Below are 26,125 nucleotides of genomic sequence, written 5' to 3' on the forward strand. Positions count from 1 at the left end.
GTGTTTTCTCTCTACTTAAAGAAAAACCTCCTACATAATACAAAAACAAATGACACCAACAACTTGGACAGTTTAAACAAAACCCTTACAACCAGCTGAATGATCTGTAGAAATCCAGTTGTGGAAACCGGTAAGTATGTGCAAAAGAGAGGAGAGGCCACTATTCCAAGGGGTCACCTACAGCGTGGAAGAAGAAAACCCTGATCAAACAGTATTTATCAATGATCTTAAGGTCTCCAGGAACTTGGGAGACAAGGGTAGTGTTCTAGCAGGTAGGAGAAAGCCCCTGAGCTTAACTGTACATACTGGAACTGCTAAGGAGCTGCCCCCTCTTGGACAAAACTACCCACAATGTGTTTCCCAGCTGAAGTCCCCAGTGCCTATGAGCAGCCGCTGGATGTGGAGAGTGCACCATCCGCCCGTGAGCAGCAGGATGACAGGATGGACGGAGGTACATCCCTGACCAGATGGGAATGCCACAGAGGCTGGGCCTACCACTGGCTTTCTTAGCCCCAAGATTTGGTATGTCTGTTTACCCCTGGGGGAAGAGGAGATGAGGGTAAAGTTGAGAACAATTGGCAGAGGGGAAGGGGTTTTGCCCCTACCACCCTTTCTGTATCAGATGGGTGGTAATGTCAGGAAACTGCATTCTGGATCAGAAGGCCAAGCTCTCAAATTGTTGATGTGGCTGCACCTTTGAATGGAATAAACCCAGCAGCAGAAGCAGCAGCAGTGGTGGTAGCATATCCCTGCCTCATTGCAGGCCTCACTGGAGCGGGTGAGGGGAACCAATTAACACCCCACACGTGCACACGTGGGATTCTCACAGAATCAACTGTGTGGTGTGGGGGGGCACCTTCCTGTTCTCAGCGAATGGAGAACACCTGCTTTCTCAGTGATGAAATGTGTTGGTCATTCAACATGCATAAAGTAGTTTTGTTCCAAAGTCATCTGACAGGGATGGCCAGGTGGCCTCCCATGGTGTGCTCTTGTTATATCCTCAGGGTTGTAGGGGCTGCTGGGATGAGAGCAGGACAATCCTAATACCTCCCAACCTCTGAGGAACCAGGTTAGGAAAAAAGGAAAAGCAACATGAGATGAGACATCTCAGAAAAAGGCAAGCCATTTGAAATGAGTGGAGAGGTGAGTTAGTGTTGTTTTGACCCCGGAAAACAGCCTGGCCTCTCTCTCCCTGCATCACCTGGGTGTGTGGCCTGTGGCATGGATGAGGTTACCAGTATCAACGGCCTATTGTCAGGTGCTGAGAAATGTGAGATGTATTGTTTTTTTTTCTATATACACATATAAAAAAATAAGAGTGAGGTAGATAAATGTTTGAAAAACAACAACAAAAAAAACCCCAAAATCAAAAAACTGTCCCATCTTACACACACACACACACACACACACACACACACACACACCCTTTCCTCAGTATTTAAATTCATAATGGGGGCTTCTCTACAGTGATTAAAACTGGTATCACAAAATAAGTTAAAAGAAAACTCCTACATATAATACCTTCTTGATTATCTTTTTTCTTTCTTTCTTTTTTTTTTTTTTTTTAAGGAAAAACACTGTGGGACAGAGGCTAGTGAAAAATTTGTAAGATTGAAACTACGGACAAGCAAAAATGCACTACAGACTTTCTTTTTTTGTGTTTAATCTCCAGTCATAACTAGCAATCATCATCTTCGAGTTTTGTTCTTACTCATAATTTAAACATTTCCATCCCAGAAGCAACTCTTGTGCTGTCATCACTCTGGTGAGAAGTGCTAAAAAACTAAACAGAACAAGACCCCCGGGCCTGAAGGACTGGGATTCCTGGCCAAGGAACAGCACACCAGCACCAGGGTTCTGGTTCCCTGGGAAAGAGCAAAGGGCTGGGACTGCCACAGCGCTGGCACTGCCCTGACCTGGCACTCAGGCCAGTGGACCTGGCGATGTGCTTGTACACACCCCTGAGGATGCTGTCCCTGGGCCAGCTGGGATGCCGGGGTCCTGTTCCCTGTCAGTGTGGGGGAAGTCCCTTAGGATGCTCTGTTTCTAGAGATAGGTAGGTAGGTATGGTGAGGGTGGTAGTGGAGGGTAGTAGAGGGGAGCCTGTTGGGCCATACCCTGCTGCACCCTGGGACTCAGCAGCTGTTTTCTGTGGGATGGAAGGATTAAATATCCACTAAAAAAATAGTAATCCAAATGCCTAGTGTCTGCAGTTAAAACTGCTGTTGTACCCAATAATTAAAAAAATATATATATATGTGTGTCACAACCAAAACAAAGGCAAGGGAAAGGTGAGACTTTCAACGATGGGGGACTATAAACACTGAACATGGATGTGTGAGATATTCAACCTTTTTTTTTTTTTTTTGGTCTAACCTGAGTTTGCATCGTGTCCTGCGCTGTAACAGACTCCAATGCCACGAGAAGGGAGGCAGGGGAAGGAGGGAGCAAGACCCACTGAGACCTTGGCCCGAGCTTCTGATCTGCCTCCTTCCTGCACCAGCCTCGTGCCCACAAAACCTACAATGAATGGGCCTGGGGGATCAGGAAAAGGGGAGATGAATTTATAAAAAGGCATCAAACAGTTCATGGCAAATTATGTTCTAGAAGTATCAATTATTGGGAGAAAAGGAAGAAAAATCACACACTCTAGTACAAAGCATAAGAAGTTTCTTGGAGTGAGCAGAAAGGGAAGAAGGGTAGACCTGAAAGTTTTCATAGATTAAATCCACAAAGATAAAGAACAAAAAAAATAGCAGCTTTTTTTTTTTTTTCTGTACAGACGTATAGATGAATATCTGAACCGTAAAAAAGTTATAAAAGTGACATTAAAGACAATGTGTATGCAAATGTTTCACGGTCTAACATAGAACTGTAAGACCCATGAAGAAGTCCTAGTAACAGAGAAAATGTCAACAAAGCTTAGAATGCTTGACTCCATTGCCTGCACTTCTTCTCACTGCTGTGGTGTCTGAACCCCTTTCCTTGCACACCTGCACAAATGGCTGGGCTGGGTCCCTGGAAACCCTTCCCATCTGAGTTCCTTGGCCGGTCAGGAGCGGGTGCTGGGGCTGGGGGAGGAAACTGGCATGATGTCCACATGGACCCATTAGTCTGGCTTTTAGGTTTAACTCAGGGTCTGTTTCCTCCAGAATTCTCAGAGGGAAAGGGGTGGAGGTAGGGAGTGGGGTGGGGAACCTGGTTCAGCCTTTCCCCGTTTTCACTGATGGAAGGTCCCATTTTGTCCAGTTCCCCCAAATAATAACCTAGTCATCAAAAGCAACGAGACTGGGGTGGATGTGGGCTTGGAAAGCACCTGGGGAACAGTCAGATGGAGTACATCACCAATATTTCTCATAAATGATACCATGCTCACCCCATTCCTCTGGACAGAAGAAAATCAGTGTGCGCGGGGGCAGGGGGGGTGTGGATGATAAGGGAGAAAGTTCAGGATTTTGGCAAAATTTGGCAGCATTACAATGGTAACAACCATGGATGAACAATGGCCCTTTTTGAATTTTAGATGACACTAGAAAGGTTAAAGACACAGTTAAAAAACTCCGTCTCATGTGTGTATGTGTGTGTTTTATAAAGACCTGTGGTGTCAGGCAGGTATACAAAGGGTGACGTGGAATCCCAGGAAGAGCCACGTCCTCCATCTGATAAAAAGGGCTTCCCGGCTGGGTTTGTGGCAAATATTTTTCCATTATGAAGCAGAAAAGGAAAAAGGAAAGAAAGAAGAAAGAGGGAGAGTGAGAGCAAGAGTGAGAGTGAGAGCGAGAGCGAGAGAGAGAGAGAGAGAGAGAGAGAGATATGAGGAGACTCAATTCTCAAGTGTTCTGTTGCTATTAAGTGTTGTCATTAAGGTTCTTAGAGGCCGGTCAGTTAAGGGTTTGGGTAGGGAAATAAAAAGCTGCTTGCATATTGAAAAAAGGAATATCCCAAATGTGTTTTACTGCAGAGAAGCCGTCTCCTGTGGGCAGCAATGCAGTTCTGAAGATCCACTGAGGTACAGGAGGCTTGTGAATAGATTGTTAAAACGTTCTCTCCCCCCCACCCACTGCTGAGTGTGCACACACGTTACTGTTTGCACGGGATTCGGGAATCCAAGAATCAGCAGGTTGAAGACTGGGGTAGCGGCAAGGCTCTCTCATCTGTGCGTCCTCCATTCATGTGCGCGTAAGGCCGTCTCTCATCGAAGCTGGCTCGGAGAACCAGCACCCCAGGGCCTGGGCCATTCTCAGCCTTGTGTCCTGAGTGTCTGTCGGGCAGTGGCAGGGATGATGATGAGGCCGAGGGGTCCAGGGGGACACTCTCCATGTTTTCAGGCTCCAGGTCCAGCTCCTCAGGTTCAGGTGGCTTATTCTCCTCACTGTAGTAGAAGGAGACTTCCCGAAAACCAGGTTCCATCTCGTCTTTGATGCTGCTGATGATTTCCAGGAAGGAAGGTCTCATCTTGGGGTTGTACTGCCAGCACATGCGCATCAACTCAAACCTGAGGGGAGACAGACACAAGATAGGCCCAGACTGGCCAAGCTAAGGAGACCAGATAGCCTCCTGGACCTCTCACCATGTTCCACTCCCCACAGTAAGAGCTGAGATTGCTCTGTCACTTCTCTAAGCCTCTGGCTGTCCATCCTGTTGGCCCTCTTACTTCCCACCATTCCTTTCAATACCCCCAGTACCCAAGCCCTACTGGAACCTAATTTTCCAAGGAGGACTAATCTTGGTGCATTTCTTTATTTATAGTGGCAGTGCTAAGAAATAAAATGGCCAACCTTCTAGCTGAACACTCCCTTGCCGAAACATTGTTTCCAGAATCAGACTGTAGGAAACTACCATTTCTCACACAAAAAACTGAGAGCCATCTTGGCTTTCCTAATGGCAATCTCTCTGAGCCCCACCTATGCCATATCCAAGCTTCATTCTAGCGCAGGGGATATCCTTGGCAGAGGATGGGAGGATGGAGGTGGCAGGGCTGCCAGACAGAAGAAGTGCAAATTCCAAGCATGCCATCTCAATCCAGCATCTGCTTGCTGTAGGCCCTGCAAAGGCAGAGCCCTGGCTCCATGATCCAGGATGCATTGAAGCCAATGAGTCCTGGTGGAGACCTCAAATCAGATTCCAACAAGTCAGTAAGGAGAACCCTGGGCAAGAGTACCCTGCACAAGCTGAGGGCAGGCAGAGAACAGAGAATAAGCCCAAGCCACACTTCAATCACATCAGCTGGGCCACCAATCTCCATGAATCCCTCCTGGTCATGTGGAACAGAGGTCACAAAGGGAAGAAGAAAGGAGGTAGGTTGTTACTGATGCAGTCAGCTGCCCAACCCAGGAAAGGCCCAGACTTTGACAAGAATAGAACTGGTACAGAACAGAGAGAGACACCTGATCAGCAAATTGGAGGGCAAAGTAGCAAAGGGCTAGATAGAGTGCAGGGGTAGCCATGGTTCTGAGGAGGAGTCAGCCAGCTTCCCTGCCCCACATGACCATGAAACCAAAGTGCCTCCCCTTACAACTCTGTTCTTGCTGGAAATATACACTTCTGTTCTAAAGCTTCAGGAGAAATGCTTTTTGATTAAAAATTGTCAAATGGAACTCCCCACATCCAGGAAGCTCAAAGCACCTGAAACAGAAGCTCACTGGATTAGACAGGGGAATGAAGGGAAGGAGGGGGACGGGAATAGGAAAGACAATAGAATGAATTGGATATAACTTTCCTGTGTTCATATATGAATACATAACTAGTATAACTCCATATCATGTACAATCAGAAGAATGGAAAGTTATACTCCATGTATATATAATATGTCAAAATGAATTCTACTACCATGTATCTCTAAAAAGAACAAATTTAAAAACAAAACAAAACTAACAAAACAAAACAAAAACTGCCTGTAGGGTGCAGAAGCTGCCTTAAGAGAGGAAGGCTCCCCTGCCAACCTGGTCAGATTCCTCAGAAGACCTCAGGTTGGGTCTGAAAGGTAGTAACCTTTGAGAGAGAGCAAGAGGGAGATCCATCAGAATTCAATGTTCTAGAGGCCTAGGGGGCCAGCAAATTACAGCAGAATCCATTTGTTTACATATCCTCCGTGGCTTTGAAGTTCCAACTGTTGGTTGGGGAGTTAAAAAGGAGGCTGTTTAGCCTATAAGCGTAAAATATTTATGGCTCCTCTGTAGAAAAATGTGACTAAAACCTGCTCTGGAGGAAAAGGAATTAGACAAAAGAGGAAGGCTAATTATCTTCCCTCCCAAGTAAACCTGGGTGTGGCACTAACCATAAGGATAGGTGTTAGTGCCGAGTGACTGCAGGTGACAGTACACATAGTACCAGGCAACGGGAGCTTCATGTGTGGGAATTGCCTTGGTCCTCCCAGGTCTGTGAAGGTTTATTATAATGCATCCTCATTTCACAAATGACAATCACAAAACTAGCAAAGGCAGAGTAGGGATGGGGCTCTCTGTAAAACAGTATGGTTATACTTTGGTTGCCTCAGCCAAAGGGATTATGGTCCTGCTAGGAGATCACCCTGTCTTGGCTATCCACTGGATAGTCGATGTCCTGGAAGGGTTTGATTTGCACTGATAAACCAGCAGCTAGTGTATTGTCTCCCCCTCTGGTCAGACAGTAAACAGAACTGTCTTCCTATATCGACATGTCTTTCTAAGAAAAAAGATCAAAATTAATTAGTTAATTGAAATGGGCCACAAATATATGGAACAATTTTTGTGTCTGGGCTGTGATTTCCTGTCTGGCTGATTAGCTTAACTCTGAGCAGTGTGTGGCCTGGGCTGAAAACATGAGCTGTACCTGGCTTTATGCCCTGAGGCCGGGGGCCAAGGAGGTGCCACCAACAGGGCCATGATGCAGTGACATTAGCACAAACACGCCATGTGATGCCTCCCTTAAATCATTCCAGAGTCATAGCCCTTGCAGGGCTGCCCATAAAAGGAAGCCTTTTTTACTCTGTGGGATTCAAGACCTTGTTTACACTATTTCCACAAGAAAACTCCCCAGTAGACTCCAGAAGGATTTATGAGCTGATAAAACTCTTCTGTTAAAAAGCACATTTTTTACCACTGGTAAGCTCTGATGAGAAAAGCACTGTCCTCTACTGAAAGTTCATGGGGAACACACTCAGTCCTCCATCTGGGGTAGCAACAAGGCTGCAATGGGACTCCTGCCTGGTTGTGAAGCAGCTTCCCAGGATGGAACTATACCCCTAAGAGTCTGTGTGGTGGCCAGGGTTGTATGCACAGACACGCTTCCATATTCCCACCCTTCTCTTGGTCCTTGGCATCCGACATCTTGAACTGAACAGGCTGTGATCTATGGAAAGTGTCAGTGAGCCAACTGGCACTGGGCATCTCATGACCCAAGCATTCCTGCTGCTGGGCGTTAGTTCAGTCTCAGCCCAGTGTCAACCTTCACTGCAGAAAGACTAGATTCCAGAGAGGTTCTGCAGGGCTGAGTATGTACTTCTCCTAGCATCCCTGAATAGCCAGGGCTGTTCTGAGCCACTTCCTAGCCAGGATGGAGGTGGCAGGGCTGCCAGTTAGAAAAAGTGCAAATTCCAAGCATGCCATTTCAATCCAGCACCTGCTTGCTGCAGGCCCTGCAAAGGCAGAGCCCTGGCTCCACGATCCAGGACACACTGAAGCCAATGAGTCCTGGTGGAGACCTCAAGTCAGATTCCAACAAGTCAGTAAGGAGAACCCTGGGCAGCAGAGAAGTATGGTTTGCATGCTGTGGCAAAGTTAACACCAGGGCTAACTGGGTAGGTGCAGTCATCCTGCCTGTGTAGAGCAGACTCATGCACTTGATTTCCACAAAACCAACCTAGGATTCCCAGCAATGTGGGCACTTTAATCAGCAAAAGGAAAAACTCCTTGAAAATCACAAAAATGATCAGATACTACCAAGTGTGTTTCTATGAGTTGATGACTCTCTTGAGTTTAAAAAGTTCAAATTCTTTCCTGAATCCTGCAAAATAAAAAGCTGATGTGCAGGGCTATGGACATGCTACCAGAACAAGTGGCTTCTTTGCCTGAGTTTTTATAGCTGAGTTCACCCTCTCCTCTATCCCTTATCCTGCAGTGTTAGAGCTGGGGCCTTTAATGCCTCCAGATTTCATGATATCAAGGATCACTCCTTACTTATCTTTGTGACTTTAATAGCCAGCATGTACCTGGAACATTCAGTGATGTTTGTGGCCTAGGTACTGGGATCTGAGCATAAAACAGGGTTCAGGACAGGCTTTGTCATCACTTTAAAATGTGGATGCAGCAGGGAACCACAACCAAAGCTGATCTCATGACACTTGCTGAATTAATTCAAACTGAGTTATGATGCTGAGACTTGAATACCCTGGGGCTCAGACTGCAATCTTTCCTCTAAGGCCAGAAGACTATGATACCGAGGAATGAGGGCTTGGCTACTCCTGAGGCAACTGACTTTATGTATAGGCATCACTAAACTGCTGAAGGGTCTTCCTGATACTGAGTTGAGTCCCCTAGGGGCTATGACATGGCTAGGGAGTACCTGTTCCAACAGCAGAACCACAAAGGTGAAAGGTTTCCTCTCCCACTTGAGACCCAGTAGGTTTTAGGCAACTCCCAAGGGCTTAGGACTCTGCTTTCCTCTGGGATAAACGAAGTCCATTTTTTCATCCCTATAACAAAAGAACTCCTCTCCCAGAACCCTTCAACTTCACTAAGCTCATCAGTAAATTCAGAAGGATGACACAGCCACTCCCTATGAAACCAGCTCACCTCCCTTTTTTCTTTTCTTTTCTTAGAAGGGAGACAAATTTGCCAAAGGGGTTCTGGATGGCAAAGCAGAAATGCCTTGTGAATTAAACATTTCTTATCCAAGGGTAACCTCTCTGTGTAAACTTCCTCATCCTCCACGCTGGGAACAGGAAGTCCACTGCCTTTCCCATGGCAGGTGGGCTGCTTCCCAGGCATATTGAATTAATAGTGAAACTCCAGTCATCTGGAAATGGATCAACTTCAAGAGTCCTACAAGTTTCCCAGAGACAAACATTTATCCAAGTCTAAGAAAAAGCACAAAAGCAATACCTCTCCCTCAACCAGCACCAAACCACAGGAACAAAACTCACACCTGCTTTCCTGGGCTATTTCTAAGCTTGCTAAATACCACTAATTCTAGTATTCAAATCTATTCTGGCACTATGTACCTTTATGCAAATTCAGTGGGCATCAGGGCTCATAACTCCCTTTCTTACATTTTACCTCAGCAGTTACTGTTCAAGGTGGGCAGCAGATGGCCACCTATAAGGGACACTGCAGGTACAGAAGGTGGAAACCAGTTTTCAGGACTCCCAGAGCTTCTCTGAGTTATCCCCTCCCACACTGAAACTTGGAGGAGTTGGAAGCCTGCTCTGCCTTGCCCTGGAGCTAGTGATCCATAAGCAAAGTGGCCTCCAGTGTCCTTTCTGACCTAATCCCAGAAGGAACACTCTACTGCTTCCAACTCCTCCACACAGACTCTTAGGGGTATAGTTCCATCCTGGGAAGCTGCTTCACAACCAGGCAGGAGTCCCATTGCAGCCTTGTTGCTACCCCAGATGGAGGACTGAGTGTGTTCCCCATGAACTTTCAGTAGAGGACAGTGCTTTTCTCATCAGAGCTTACCAGTGGTAAAAAATGTGCTTTTTAACAGAAGAGTTTTATCAGCTCATAAATCCTTCTGGAGTCTACTGGGGAGGTCCACATAGAAAGTGAGACCTTACATGGTGCACATCCACATTGGTGCCTTGGAAGAAGATCTGCCACCCTGGGTGAGCCTTAAGAGGACCACAACCCCATTTGTTTGACAGCAAGAACCTAGAGACTTCAAGCCAGAGCCATCCAATTAAGCCACTCCCAGATTCCTCATCTTCAGAAACTCTGTGAGATAATTAATACTAATTGTTGTTTTCAACTATCAGGTTTTGCGTATAGGTGGGGAGAGGTGGGATTATATGCTGGGCAAGGTCTCTTCCAACTTTGGAAGTTCTGAAAAGGCTGTACTAGGAGGTCTCTTTTACAAGGGATAACTGCACCCAGGATGAAGCCACTCCCTGATTTCCTATGCTCAGAGGAGAAAATGGAACACCCTCCCACCACACACACACACACAATGAGAGGAGGATGCCTTCATGGGGGCATTCTTTGGCATTCTCCTTGCAGCTTTCTTTCTTAATTCATGCAAAGTGTCCCTGGGACAGAACAGGCTTCTGCTGGACTGATGTTCAGAAGCAGCAACTAATGAACATAATGTTCACTGCATACCATCTTGAAGCAGAGGGTGCTGTATTGAGTTCCCCGCTTCACTCACACAGCTAGAGCCAGGGGAATGAAGCTCATTTCCTGTACATGGAATGCAGTTTTGGGAGTAACAATCAAAGTGCTTTGAAATAAAAAACAAGACTTTGTTTTGCTGATAGATGAAGACTTCCCTTTCTGAGGCTGTGGGATCCTAAGATGGTCTCAAGATCCCCACCTCTGGTGTAAACAGAGTCCCCTCATCTGTATGTATGGTAGGGGGTCTTGTAAACATGACACTTGACTCCTTTAATTTTGAGTTGCACAAAAGTGTGATTATCCTGGGTGGATCTGACTTAATCAGGATAAAAACAGTAGAAGCAGAAAAGTCTTGTAGGTCTTGAAAAAATAAGCTGCTCTCCCATGATGGCCAATGGAAGTGGCATGTGGCAAGGACTCAAATGGCCTCCAGGGCTGAATATGGTGCCCAGTCAACAAGTGGTAAGAGCACAGGGACTTCAGTCCTACAGCTACAAGGAGCCAACTCCTGCTAACAACCTGAGGAGCTGGAAGATGACTCTGAGCCTTAGATGAGATCACAACCTGTTCAACACTTTGATTTCAGCTTCATAAGACTGAGCAGAGGAGCTGGCACACCTGCATGGATCTCTGGCCCAAGGCCACCTGAGAGACCATGTGAGAAAGCTTTCATGGCTGCTGGGGTCCATTCCCTTGTGCTCACAGACATGTGTCCAACTCCTGCCTGTACATCATCCTGCCACTATGGGGCTCCAGCCTTGTCAGTACTTTACTTTACTTACTGAAGGAGGGTGTATGGGTAGGTAGGAAGATCTGTGTGACATTTCATGTAGACATAAAAACAGCCCAACAATTCCTCTGGAGTGCTTTCTTAAGTAAAGCAAAACCTGTCTTGAAAAGCATTTTTAGAAAATTCCCAAATTTTTGATATACTAATAGAACCTACTTCTTATCTAGCTATTGGGATACAGAAGAATCTCTGAGCCTGGTCTTAATGTACACATAAAAAATTAGCCTGATCCTCCCATTCTATACCTGTAACTGATGATCCAAACAGAACATCTTTATATCTCCCCAACTTTAGTCCAGGAAGAACAACTAATCCTCCACCCACTTCAGCAGCCTGGACCTCTACCAAGCCACAAAACACCAGGTGGGTATTATAGTTTGATGCTAAAGTCCTCCAAAGGCCATGTGTTAAAGGCATAGTCCCCAGCTTGATGCTGCTGGAAGATAGTGGAACCTTTAGGGAAGTGGGGCCTACTGGGAGCTCTTCAAAATCATTAAGGCATGTCCTTGAAGGAGACAGTAGGACCCCATTTCCTTCTGGCTTACTTCTGCTTCGAGGCCATGGGGTTTGCAGTTTTGCTTTGGTATGCACTTCTGACATGATGTGCTGGCCTATCCCAGCCCCTGAAGCAACATGGCAACTGATCAACAACTGAAACCACCACAACTGTGGGCCAAAAGAATCCTTTTCTTTTTGAAAGTTGATTATCTGAGGTATTTGTTAGAGTGATGGAAAGTTGACAAATGTTGGGAGCATTTCCAAGAAGCATTGAGAAGTGAGGCCTATGAAGCACATATCCCCATTACATAAAAGTTTCCAGAAGCCAAACCCTTGAAGTTGACTTAAGAGTAGTAAGTATTGTGGGGCTGGGGTTGTAGCTCAGTGGCAGAGTGCTTGCCTCGCACATGTGAGGCACGGGTTCAATCTTCAGCACCACATAAAAATAAATAAACAAAATAAAGATTTAAAAAAATCAAATATTTATTTTTTTAAAAAAGAAAGGAGTAGTAAGTATTGTGTTGTTGACTTTTTTTTTTTTTTTTAATCCTTACGTGGAAAAGATGAGCAAAGATTGCTTTAGTCAAATATTTTTCAGTGCAAACTGAAAATTAGAACTGAATAATTAAGGAATTAGGGTGTTAGCCCAAAAGACACAGGACCTGCAAGATCTTCTGAAGAGGATAAATAAGGCTGTTCTAATCTGCTCGGTATCATCACCACACCCATAGGACCAGAAAGAATTTCTGGTTCCTGTAATTTTTAATCTTACATGACTCAGGAAAACAGTTATTTGAGGAAATAAATCAAAAGGGAGCTGAGGGGGCCCAGAAAATACATACAGCATGTCGGGGCAGTTGTCCGGCTTGTCTAGAAGGCCACCCTCCATGACGAAGCGAAGGACTTGCTCATTGGACAAGCCCTGGTATGGCTGCTCGGCCAGTGTGGCAATCTCCCAGAGGACAACCCCGAAGGACCTACAGGGAAAAAAGATACATGAGCAGCTTGGAGAATGACGGACAGGACCATTCTGCCCCCCTTTTCCAATATTTCCTCAATCTTAGGCACTGAAAAACTGTCTTCCTGGAGGTGACTGCTTGGCAGTGAGCTAGGCACTTCGCTGAATGTGGGACATCTGCCTTCCCCCATCACCACTGATGTTCCCTGCAACTTTAGCCCTCATGGCAGGGCTGAGGCAACTGATGCTGGGGGAGCTTTCAGCAATCCCTGCATGGTGCAGAAGGTCCTGATTTAGATCACAGCCCTCAGTGCTTTGTTCCAGCCATTTACCCCCACAGGGGGGTACTTTCCAAATTTGTTTTATTCTAAGAATAAAAAAAAAAAAATGCAGACCTCCTGGTTCTAGCCAGTCACTGACTTGGGATAATAAATCTAACAAGCTCCTCGGGAGATTCTTATGATCAGCTTAGAAATCTCTATCCCAGAATTTCTGAACACTGCTACACAAGAGAACCTCCTGGGAGTGTTTTAAATAGACTGATGCCTGAGCCCCCAATAGGAGCTTTTATTTGATTGGTTGGGGGCCCTGGGCCTTGGAATGTTTAAAAGCTCTACAGGGATCATGATTTGACTCAGGAGAGAGAAGAGAACCCTTGAACTCGCAAAGAGCCCAGGAGCTGCTGGCTCAGAGGCCTTGCCCCTCAGGTAGGGGTCTTGGGTGGGCTGCATTGGCCCATGAGTAGTGAGTGACACAACAATAAGAATCTCCTTCCACAGAGACTCACTGTAGGCAAAGAGGTGAGCAGTTCTACCATTCCTGCAGATTTGCCTATCAGTTCAGAAGTTCAAATTAAAACAGGCATTTATGTAGAAATTTCAGATAGATAATGTTCAAGAAAGCAATGCTGTAATCTGCAAAATCAATGTAGCTTCCCAGGGTAAATGCCCACCTTCACAAATTCTTCCTGACCTATCTGCACTGTGCCAGGGTCACATCAGTGGAATAAGTCAGACTGTCCGTGAGCAAGTTGCCTATGAGGCTTCTCGTGGAACTAGCCAAGCCTCATGGAAAAACCTGTGGCAAGGTATTTCCCACCCAGAGCTCTAAGCAGCTTGGGGGATTGACTGTATCAGAATGTTTTATTCACTGCTTCAGTTCTTTCCCATGAACAAAAAGTTTTTGTATAAATTGATATAAAAAGCACATTAGAAACAGAACCTTAGCAATCAGAGGACTGACCCACCCATGGTCCTTTCTAACTACAGGTAACCAAGAAATAGTCTTCAGTAGCACAAAGAGACCCATAAAAACCAAAGCATGGCCAAAGCATGGCTTTTAAAAGAACTGGGCAAAGGAGTTTTCCATCAACTCAATAGTGGGGAAGCTCTGCTTTCCCAAACCTGCCCGTCACAGAAGCAGCATACCTCAGAGGCTGCAGTGCCACCCAGCAAAAGTGATGAGCTTTCTATTTTTGCCAACTACCGGCTGGTATGAGAAATGATCTGAGGACATGGCTTCTGCCAACCCCACTTCTCTAGCCCCACCACTTTTCCTGGCCAGGTCACCAGTTTTCAGGCAGCCAGTTCTAACTGGATGGCTCCACCCAGGCCCTTGGAGACCCACAGCTCTACTCCAAGCTCCTCCACAAACTCAGTGTGTCTCAAGCTGAATTGTCAGGCTTCCCGTTCTTCTCTCAGCCTCCCTACAGCCAATGTCCCATTCCATTGGAGTGGTACACCTGTGGTTACCCTAGCCTCTTTGAGGTCTCATGACTTGGCAGTTAAGACTCAGGTTTGTTCAAGCCACATGTGGTTCCTCCTTCCCCACCCCCAGTGCTTCCTTTGTGCAGGTGGTCTTCCTTGCCCAGCCTATTGCACCCTTCCATTCCAGCTAATGTGAACTTCTTTCTTGTAACACAGCTCTAGGTCACTCTCCTATTCAGAAACCTTAATTTGCAGAGCCCGCAGAATGGATCCCAAATCCCTAACACAGTAACCATGTAAATAACCTGATTCCCTCAAGAAAGTACTACTATTCCCCATTCTCCTCCAGCATTCCCTGCCAGGAATCCCTTTCCCCATTGCTTCATTGGTGGCAGTGGGGTGGTCCTAACAACTTCATCTCGTCTATGAAGGTTTCCTTGACCCCAACCTGCCAGGTCACTTTCTCTTCTCTATAAGACTTAATCCCTTGAGGACAGGGATGGCTTCTTTTGTTTTATGTGCTTCTTCCACAAACTGATAACGTCACAATCATACATATGAAATAAAACAGGAAGCAATAGACACAGTTCACCACTAATTCTTATTATATTGAACTACAAATTTTTTTTTTCCCTGAATGACTCTTGTCTGATGTCAGTTTCATCTGTCCTTATGACACTAAGTGCTCCAGTCTGTAGTTGTCCTTCACAGTTCAGTACAAAAATTACATTCCATTCTTTTTCTGCTCCGGGGTTCAGGGGCTGTGTCATTTCTACCTAACACCAGTTGTCATAATAGCCATTTAAACATCTATCAAAGTACCACAGAAGGAGCAGAGAGCACAGGCATCCCTAGACATTCTTCACCTAACTGACAAGCCAGTAGAGCCCAGAGAAGCCTGGTGACTTGACCAAGGCCACATAGTCAGGCAGAGGCACTGAGAAATATGCATCACCTGTATGTTTTTCAAAGAAGGAATTTCACTGCATGAACTTACCTACTAATGCCTTCACCCAAAAGCAAGTATTTTGTGGACAGATTTAATCTTTAAACATTAGACAAATGCCTCTTTGTAAAGTCGTCTTTAAGCATGAACACTGGGGTGTTTCCTCCAAGTACACAGACCCCGTGGTATGATCTTACTTGGTGGGAAAAGAGGGTGGTTAGTGCATATCTGTTCTAGCCACCAGCAAATTGACACCTACAAAGAAATCCATATTCCCCATTGTTCGGAATTAGTCACCAAAGAAGCAAATAACCTTGGAATTTGTGCCTCTCTGGAAAATTGCTTAACAAGTCAAGAAATGAAGACTGTGTGTGGGGTGGTGCACAGGAAGGGAGCAACAATATGCTGTCAAGTCCCACTCCCCATCCTCTACCTAGTTTTCTTCCTTCCTTCCTTCCTTTCTTTAATATTTACCTTTTTTTTAGTTGTAGTTGTACACAATATCTTTATTTTATTTATCTATTTTTATGTGGTGCTGGGGATCAAACCCAGTGCCTTGTACATACTAGGTGAGCACTCTACTGCTGAACCACAATCCCAGCCCCCTCTGCCTGGTTTTCCACACATCTAGGGGCACACCATGCTCTTTAATCCACATGGGCCATTTGAGAAGGAAGAAGGAACTGCAAAAGGAGCAGCCACAGTTCCCAAAGGCCCAAGGACCCAAGGAATAAACCTAGGATACAGCAGGACCCCAGGGTATTAAACTAGAGGACAGAGACAAGTCTTGGATGACTCCACAGCCTGACCAAGAACAGAGCAGTATGTGTGACTATGCTGCAGACAGAAGGGCAAAAACGGTGTCCCAGAGAGGCCGACTGTAAGAAGGGTGAGAGAAAAATACAGACATTTGAAAAGTCCAGCTGGCCAGACTGAGGGAGTGAACACATAGCCCCTGGAAGCATCTCTGCAGAAGCTCAAATGCCAGATGTGAAGGATACAGTAAGGGGATTCAGGACACTGACCTCTGGGGTGTCTCCCAACCTTAGGATTCTGAGTTTTCGTCTACAAAACCCAGACAAAATTCTTCATATCTCCTAGTCCTTAACTATTTAGGAATGATGGTTTTGTGCTACTGAGTATCATCCAAAATTATTTCCATTCTTTAGAGAGGGGACAGCTTCAGGATAGAGCCCAAGAAGCACCCTGGCCTTCCCCAATGTGTTATCCTCAAAGGCCTGGCTAAATGCCCCAAAGCCCAAAGCACTTCCAATGCCTGGATATTTAAGGGAATGAATTCCAAATGCCTATTGTCCTTTATGGATATCTTTTCTTACTTGTTCATAATGGCTATGTAGTCTAAGACCTTTGTTGGTCTCTGAAGTGACAGTTGGTAACTGAATTTGGTGAGAGTGAGCCTGTGAAGTATTAACAACTGTAGCTTTATCTTCCTACCCTGCTTCTGTTTCCTACCCTATAAATTGACCTCAAAGCTTCTGGAAGCAAAAAGCTTAGACAAACAGATACATGTGTGCACCCAGGTATGCCCTCTTCTGACATCTCAATTTCTAACACTTTGATTTAACAGAAAAACGGTAACCATCTTGGGTAAGCTGATTGTAGAACAGATCTAATCCTTTGGCTCAAGAAACAATCAGGCTTGGCTGGGTCATATTCAAATGCTATTTTCAATTTGTACCTGTCTTCAAAATAAGATCCAAGGCCCTTGACTGTGAAGGAAAAGTTCATGAGGTTAAAAAATGATGTCAGTCACTATTGAAATAGTTCCCTTATGTGGTCATCCGGACAGTTGGAGTAAACAACTACCATTTCTGTATACAACAGCAATGGGATCTCCCAAGAGGAAAGCCAAGACACTCACTGACATTTGAGAAAGTGGATTGATATGCCAGGGCTTTTGTCTGCCAAGAATCTCAGTTTTATTTCAGAACCTGATTGCCTTTATACAATGTGTCCAGGGAATACAATAAAGAGTACTACAGGAAAGTCTTTGCACTCCTTAGCTGATGATCTTCCACCATAATACATTTTTTATAACTAAGGGAGGTATTTTGCTTTCTATAACCATCTATGGGGACAAAGCCATGAACACCCATTGGGAGAAGACAGACAACAGATGGAGATCAACACATCATTGGGTCCAAATAAAGTGTTCTCTGCAATCTGAAGGTCCAATTAGGTGATGCAGGCATACACATGTGCAAATGCCTCACACACAGGCACACCATCTATTGTCGTAGGCAAAGGGAGAAGCAAAGAGATGTGAAACCATTTGGCATGTCCCAGCTCCCAGAAACACAATCAACATCTGCTAAAGACTAAAAAAAAAAAAAAAAAGTTGGTCCACAAATGCCCTTCTATCCTTAGCTAGCCCACTAATAACAGGACCACTTCAAAGCCCACACTTCCAGCTTTAAAGTCATTTTCAGCTTTAGCCCATAAAACACTGAGCTAAAGCTGGAAATGGATAGCAATGAGCAGAGATCAGGAAGAAAATAAAACCCTTGAGCCTGACTGGTGGCTGGTGGCACGTGCGAAGGCTGGATGCCTTGAGCTGGCCTTGCAGAAAAAGGCTCTCATACCAGACGTCTGAATGAGTGGTGAAGACTCCATCCTTGAGGGACTCAGGAGACATCCAGCGCACAGGCAGCAACCCTTTCCCTCCTTTCCGGTAATAGTCTGTCTCATAGATATCTCTTGTCATACCAAAATCTGGAAGGTGCAGAGAAAGCACACAGTTATGCTGCAGGAGCAATTCTTAAGGTAGAAGCAAGTATATGGTCACTGTCAAAGCACAGGGCCCTTCACCCCTTCTATGTTCAAGGTACATACAGACTTACTCCACTTTGAGATGGACTAATATAAAGGCTTGCAATTTCAAAAGGAAGGAATAGTAAAGGGTGATTAATCACATAACAAGAAAATATCAAGAAATCTCTACTTTTAAATACATTTATACTCTGGTTCCTTTAAGAAGTTAATTCCCTTGCTGCATTTAAAATGAGAGACCATTGACAAATTATTCAGTCCCAAGATTTATCAAGAAAATATGTTTTGCATAAACTAAGGATCAGTGACATATAATTCTAAAACCTGATCAAAGAAACAAGAGAGTGTAGCCTCTCATTTACTTGATAGCAAGGCCTATGGCCAGGGAAAAGCAAGGAACTTCATTACTTAAAAAAAGGGGATAATATTTCCTGTAACAATTCACAATACAAAAATGTACAATAAGGGCTGGGGATGTGGTTCAAATACTAGTGTGCTCGCCTAGCATGCGTAAGGCACAGGGTCCAATTCTCAGCACCACATAAAAATAAAATAAAGATATTGTGTCCACCTAAAACTAAGAAATAAATATTTAAAAAAATGTACAATAAGGCACTGTAGAGATGATATTTAAAAATTCTTGCATTTTCTATGTCTCTAGAAGATGTCACAGAATTACGTTTGGTGGCAGGTTTGCTTTATAATTCTGAATTATTGCTTCTTTTGTTGGATTTTGATTTTCTACTCAATCATACAACCTTTTCTAACATGGACTCTTCCTTTCTCCGAGAAAGGGTTTCACTGATTTTAAAAAATGTCCATTATGTCTCTAACTTGTGCCATAAAGAGGTAAAGCTATAAAGCAAAAACACAAGGAGAACAAAGTTTCTTGGACATTAACCAACATAATTTACTTGCATGCTAAGGACCATCAGGTTGGCTTCAGTGAAATTATTTGTCATGCTTGTAATCCATGAGACAGTGGGCACTGGGAAAACATTTATGAAACCTTGTGAAGATTTCAAATGAAGTCTTATCTCTGAATTAATCCAGTGACATGCAAATAAGAGCATTTGCTTTTGCTGTCAAAAACTGGAAAAGAAGTAGGGGGCATGGGGGTAGGAAAGATGGTGGAATGAGAAGGACATCATTACTCTCACTCTAGGCATATCTATGATTGCATGAATGGTGTGACTCTACTTTGGGTACAAATAGAGAAGTAAAAAAATTGTGCTCCATTTGTATACAATGAATCAAAGAGCATTCTGCTGTCATGTATAACTGAGTAGAACAAATAAATTTAAAAAAAAAAAAAAAAAAAAGGGAAAAGAATAAAATCCCAGAAAAAAATTCTCTTCCCAAATACAACTAAAATTTTTTGATTCTAAAAAGAAAAACCAGGCTCATAGGACTGAAGGAATCTGCTCCTCAGCCTCACTGGGTGCCTCACTGCACACTGGGCAGAAGATATATTCTAAGTCCCTCAAGTGAGTGGGTTGGGGAAGGAGGACTGCCTCTTGGGCCCCTTCTTCCTCCTGAAGGGCTGCAGAGCCAAGCTGGGCTTCATGGGGCACCAAATGTGAGGATTCCTCAAGGGGCCAGGTCTAGGGACACACTGGGGGATCCTGGATGTATAACTCCAATGACTAAATGATATCTGATCTATGATGCAGTTACATTCTAGCATCTCCAGATACTGTAAACAAATGCCAAATAAAGACATTCACCTCTGCTTTGGAAACCACTCACTAGGGACCAAAACATTTCATTTGAAAAATCATTGCTAAAGGAAAAAAAAAAAGTATTGCTAAATGCGGGCAAACACTTAAGAGCACAAGGTTTGAGAGCTAGACAAAGAGGTTAAACTGTAAGTAGTTGTCTTTGCATGTTAAGTCTTCTCTGCAGATTCTGAGTATAAATATTTCTTTCTTTCTTTCTTTCTTTTTAAATGAACTATCATCCTATCATAGTGGGAAGATGAAGGTCATGGTAAAAGCAGGTGGTTTCCTGAGCAACACTATATGTTTTTGTTAGGGAAATTGAAAGACCAGAGCAAAAACAACCTAAAAGGCTGAAAACAGTTTCAGCCTTTCAGAGATTCAATCCAATACTTTTTTTGTTGTTACAGTAGTGAGCGGTGGAAACACGGAGTCTACTTGGTAGTGTGGTCAGCCTAGATCACAACAATAACTGTCTTAACAGCAGGGTCAACAGCATGAAGGCTGATGGACCTCAGATATGAAACCCATTAAGCCATGATCTTCCTCAACTGAGGGACTGCCATAACTGTCCCTGCCACCATTCCTGCTCTGTTACAGGGGCTTCATTGTGGAGGCACTTCACCTCTTAGAAAACTCTGTGGGAGAAGGCAGTTTCCCTTATAAGTCAGGGAAACTGCAGGAAGATTGGATGATGACTTTTCTCCAGCTGAGATCACCTGTGGACACTGTCTTGATTATTTATGTAGTTAATGTTGAGAAGTATTTTCCCTAAAATTTTAGGAGGAGTGGCACCTCGGGGACCATGTCAGCTACCTGGACCACCATGTCCACATGCTCTCAGGATTAGAGCCAGCCTGGGTAGGTTTGCAACTGACTAGCAACTGAAGACAATCATACTGATTGTTTCTGCACTCAGGGGATGAGCTGGAAAACCTCTCCATAGATAGGCTATTGCCCACAAGGCCCCTAAAACACTGAGATTTTGTTCTGGCTTAGATCTGGAGAGCAAAGAACATACCTCCAATTTTGACTGTGAAATCTTCGGCCACCATGCAATTTCGGGCAGCAAGGTCTCTGTGGACAAACTTGTTAGCATTGAGATATGCCATACCATCTGCAATCTCTCCAGCCATCTGGATCATCTTGCTTAGGCTTGGAGGTGCAAGGACTGGGTTATTCTGTTAGAGATTAAAAAAAAAAATCACTTGAGAATTTAGGAATTTTTTCTACCTCAAGTTTCTTTAGGGTTTGTAAATCCATCCTTGTCCAATCTGAACATAATAGGTCATTCTGCAAAGAAATCAAGATGTGCTTATAAGGAATGTGTTATGGAGACCATGACATCTGCTTGGTGGTGAAGTCATGTCCTTGCTCCTTGATTACATCACACAGGGCTGTCAAGGAAGATACCAATTAACACTCCTTGGTACCAACATTTTCTGTTTTGGTTAAGGCAACTTTTGATATTAAGGATTTTTGGTTACTCAGATTCCTATTTGTTTAAATGTTCCTTTGATTTCAATAATCAAAGCACAGGTGAACAGAAATAGAGCACATCACAAAGGCCACACAGAAACATGAAATGTGCTTCCTAAATGGACTCTGCATGTTTTGTTTTCCACATAAGCACCGTCAGGAATTGTCTAACTCCTTTCCTTTCCACTTACTTCTAAGGCACAAAGATACGAAGATTTATTTCTTCACTTTGTACTACTATATTCTGTGGGCATTACGAACAAATGAAGTCCAGCTGAAGCTAACATGGATATTGTAAAACAGTGACCAGCAATATGAATAAGCATCCCCTCTTTGCAGAGAGGGCAAAACATTCACTTTAGAATTGAAAAGAATTACCCTCAAATGGTAATAAATCCATTTGGAAAAAAGAGTCATATAATACATGTCACAAGCTCTCTATCCTAAAAAAAAAAGTGCAAAAACTTATCATAATGCAATAGTTTAAATGTTAACTAGCTTTTGTGGGTTCTAGTGAGACAATTTTTACCTTGTTTTCCCTATTGCAAAGGCATTTTTGCTGACAGGTTCTACACATTGCCTTCTTAGCTCAGGCCCCGAGGGCCATAGGAAATTTCCAGGGCTCTGGTATCCAACTACCTGGACTCCTGCTTGGGCTCTTCCACATGGTCTCCACCATAGTCCGACGTTGGGATGATCAACTGGCCCATGACCAAGGCTTAGAGGGTGTTGGCTCTTGCCCAGTGAGGGGCTGTTTCCACTGAAAGCCAGTATCTAGAAGCAGTTAACAACCCTTCCAGCACTTCTAGGTTGATTCTCCACATTCCAGGACATATATGGGTTCTGAAGAGGCTATCAAGATGGTCTCTGGTGACTCAAAATACTCATCTCTCAGTTATCTGGAGAAGCGACATCATGTCACTGAGGGAAGACAACATCACCTCCTCCCTTTACACAGGAGTCTTCTTTAGACATGCTCTCCCCACTTAGAACCTAACATTTCCTTTTAACCTTTTCAGAGCTTTAAACATGTAAATCAGGAAGTGTACAGGTGAAATGCAAAGTTAAGACTCATAACAGTTAAGTTATTGGAGTATGTATGAAATACAGATGATTACTATGAAGTTGTCACTCATTATATGAAATAATCAACACAAGGAACTTAATTTTAAGCACTGGGAGAAAGGGTTGACATTTTGTCAGTTCATGGTGTTACCATTATTTCATATTTCTTAAGAGAGCACAAATCTTTAATTTGGTGAGAGCTACCGAAGACAAGCACACATGCACCTATACTTAGCAGTATAAAAAAGCAAATCTGAACTGGTTGTGGGTGAGGGCAAGTAGAATATAATGTAGCTGCAGGATATGAATACTCACTTTTATACTTCACATAAGTTAGACAAAACTTAAATCTGACAAATCTAAAGGTGAATTTTAGATCTAAAAAGGACTTCAGTAAACACTTCCCAACCCTCTTACTTTACACATGAGGAAACTGAGGCCCAGAAACCTGTAGTAGCTGTTTGAGGACCACAGGTAGTAACCAGTGGCGGAGCAAGCACCAAGAACCCACATTATAAATTTTTATTCTCTGCCTGAACTGGGAAAAAGGAGGACGAGTGCCTGGAATGAGGCAAGTAGTGAATATCCCATCATACCTCCAGTAATGAAGGCAAATAATGAATATTCTGCCACATCTCCAGTCACCTACTTGATCAGGCTTGTTTTCTGCATGTGGGCTTATGGATTTAAGTGAGCCAGGAAAAGGCACTACCATGCAGGGGTGCGGGGACAGAGGCTGGGAGGGACAGAGGTTGGGAGAGGCATCAACCACCCTACTCAGAGCCTTAGGCCATACTCAGGTGGTGGTTCTCAAAACACCCCAAATACCATGTGATGTAAATAAATGAAGTCATTTGTGAATAGGTGCTTGGAACTAATATGAAGGAACTATCATTTGGGAGATGATCAGGTTGCGGATTAAAAGAAGAAAACAAAAACAGAATGGCAACAGAAATGCAAAAGAGGTTAAAAAAAAGTGGGTGGGACTTACTGTTTTCAGGGAATGCAGGCAGGTATCATGCTTAACTCATAAGTAGCAAAGGTCAGGGTCAAAGTGAGGACCTGAAACCCACTGAGGCATCGCAATGAAAGAAAGGTGTTCCTGGGATTATTTCCCAGTGTTTATCTACCAGCTTACTCTTAAAATTCATAACATGCAAGTCAGGTCTCCATATGTTAAAAAAAAAAAAAAAAAAAAAAAAAAAAAACAGCTCATGGGCTAATTGGACAGAAGGGGAGACACCATAGTGACTAACACATAGGATTCTAGCATGTTGAAATTTTTATTACACTAAACAGCCATTGTGCAGCTGATATGATTATCATATCAAAAGTGTAAGCAAGACACAGGATCAAGTCTGAAATGCAGATGCAGAGTTTGAGAACTCTTGCTTCCTAGTCTCAAAGGTATAGACCGCTGACAGTGCAAAGGAAGGGATGTGTATGTGTGTGTGTGTGTGTGTGTGTGTGTGTGTGTGCATGTGTGGTGGGCTTGCGAATAAGCAGATGTCTTATGTACAGAACTGGGTGGGAAATCACCCTAGCAACTTCCCAAAGATAAGGGCAAAAATCCATCCAGCCTAACACTGAACTTCAACAAGCATTTATGGAAAGAATGCCTGCCACAAATGAGACCTGAGTTACATGCTCAATGAAAAAACTGAAGTCGATGGGTGAAGAAGGGATATACTCATAGAACCACAAGAGGCAATTTGTGCTAGGAGATGAGTCAAGTGCACGGGGAAGTTAGTGGAGGAGGAGATGACTCCTGGCAGCAGGGCAGGCTGGCAGGCAAGGTTACGAGGGAGGGGGGTGGCACCAACGTGGCCTGATGGATGGATATGAGGAAATGCAGTCACAAAGGCACAAAGCTGCTTACGTGGTCAGTGATCTGAGAAAGGACAGACAAGTCCTTCTCACAAAAGTCAAGGACTGACTGTAGTTGGGAAATCCTTTACATAAGGACTGTAACCAAGGTTGTAGCAAGAAACACTTGAGGCTAATTAAAAAGTAAACTGACTTAAGGACAAAACATTTTTCTACAGGTGAGATAACATGTGAGGTTGGTGAAAAAACTGACCTCTATTTCTGGCCTCAGAGATCTGAGATAACTTTTGAGATCCCCCCGTGTCATCAGTTCCATGATGACCAGCGTTGGCTGGCCCTGGGACACCACGCCCAGCAACCGCACCTGTGAGGAACCAAAAAGAGAAAAGCTCAGTCGGGGAAGAGTTGTCCACACAACTACTCACGCTACTTAAAATTGTCTGTGTGTTTCTGGGACCTGGTGGCCAGGAGCAGGGAGGACGAGGACATCTACCAACCAAGCTCTGCAGGTGAGGCAATGGGGTAACATAACTAGAAGGTAGAGGGCGGGACACCAAACTCACAGGTGTCACCACAGACACACTGGGGCTCTCTGGGGATGCTTTTTTCCTCTGTCAGACCTTGGCTTTTCAGGGAACTTCTCTTACCACATGGTGACAATTGAACTCCTTCATCACTGAAGCCTCGTTCAGAAACTCAATCCTTTCACGCATGCTGGCAGCCTCATTCACTGTCTTGATGGCCACCCTGGTTTCAGGTTCATCTTTAACCACACCCTTGGCAACTCCTTCATAGACCATCCCGAAGGACCCCTGCCCCAGCTCCCGGTTCATGGTGATTTTCTCTCGAGCGACCTCCCACTCGTCAGGAATGTACACTAGAGAAGAAACCAGGATGGAAACAGGCATGGAAAACAGCCCCCATACAGAATGCGGCTTTTGGGGGAAACTTCAGGCCAAATAATGCAAGATGCTGCTTCCTAAATCCACAGACTATCAGGAGACAATCACATGGCTTTCTCCAAAATGTCCACATGCCAATGACTTGAGTAAGACTGCACAAAGTACAGGTATTCTAAATCTTTGGGGATTCCAAGATAATTCAAAGATTATTATCAACATACAAGAACCAGAAGGAAGCAAAGAAGCCTACGATAGGACAGCAAACAGTGGTTCCTTTTGATTATTTATTTTCATCACTTTCATCTCTAGTAATTAGAAAAAATGCAAATCAAAACTAGTCAAGATTTCATCTCGCTCCAGTTAGAATAGCAGTTATCAAGAACACAAGCAACAACAAGTATTGGCAAAGGTGTGGGGGAAAAGGCACACTGATACATTGCTGGTGGAATTGCAAATTGGTACAACCATTCTGGAAAGCAGTATGGAAAACTTGGAATGGGAACCACCATTTGATCCAGCTATCCCACTCCTCAGTTTATACCCAAAAGACTTAAAAACAGCATATTACAGTGATGCAGCCACATCAAGGCTTATAGCACCATAATTCACAATAACTAAACTGTGGAACCAACCTTCAGGTAGATGAATGGATAAAGAAACTGTGGCACCTATACACAATGGAATATTACTTAGCATTGAAAGAGAACAAAATTATGACATTTGCAGGTAAATGGATGGAGTTGGAGAATATCATGCTAAGCAAAGTAAGCAAATCCCCAAAAACCAAAGGCCGAATGTTTTCTCTGATAAATGGATGCTAATCCATAAATGGAGGTGGGGCATGGGATGAGTGGAGGAACTTTCAATTGGGTAAAGAGGAAGGAGAGAGGGGAGGAGGTAGGAAAGATGGTGGAATGAGATGAACATCATTACCCTAGGTACATATATGATTGCACAAATGGTATGACTCTACTTCATGTACAACCAGAGAAGTGAAAAATTATGCTCCATTTGTGTACAATGAATCAAAGAGTATTCTGCTAAACAATAACAACAAAAATACAATCATAACCCTAGACCTGAGATGGTGTTCTTCATAATAAAACATGTTTTTCTGTTTTAGTGATTAAAAGAAGAAG

The 26,125-nt window shown here is 44.0% G+C and overlaps 1 protein-coding gene across 1 annotated transcript in view; it reads right to left on the reverse strand.

The window, feature by feature from the left end:
- Positions 1-4,104: 4,104 nt before the first annotated feature.
- Positions 4,105-26,125, reverse strand: part of Igf1r (insulin like growth factor 1 receptor) — a 292,619-nt gene continuing 270,598 nt past the window's right edge. Inside the window, exons 16-21 of the mRNA XM_076851403.2 lie at positions 24,732-24,961; positions 24,338-24,448; positions 20,735-20,894; positions 17,809-17,938; positions 12,438-12,572; positions 4,105-4,495 (exon numbers count right to left, since the gene is read on the reverse strand). Coding sequence (XP_076707518.2) covers positions 4,114-4,495; positions 12,438-12,572; positions 17,809-17,938; positions 20,735-20,894; positions 24,338-24,448; positions 24,732-24,961 — 1,148 coding nt within the window. The 3' untranslated portion in view covers positions 4,105-4,113. The remainder of the gene's footprint in view (positions 4,496-12,437; positions 12,573-17,808; positions 17,939-20,734; positions 20,895-24,337; positions 24,449-24,731; positions 24,962-26,125) is intronic.

The sequence above is a fragment of the Callospermophilus lateralis genome, chromosome 3 (assembly GCF_048772815.1).
Source record: "Callospermophilus lateralis isolate mCalLat2 chromosome 3, mCalLat2.hap1, whole genome shotgun sequence".
NCBI classification, from domain to species: Eukaryota; Metazoa; Chordata; class Mammalia; order Rodentia; family Sciuridae; genus Callospermophilus; species Callospermophilus lateralis.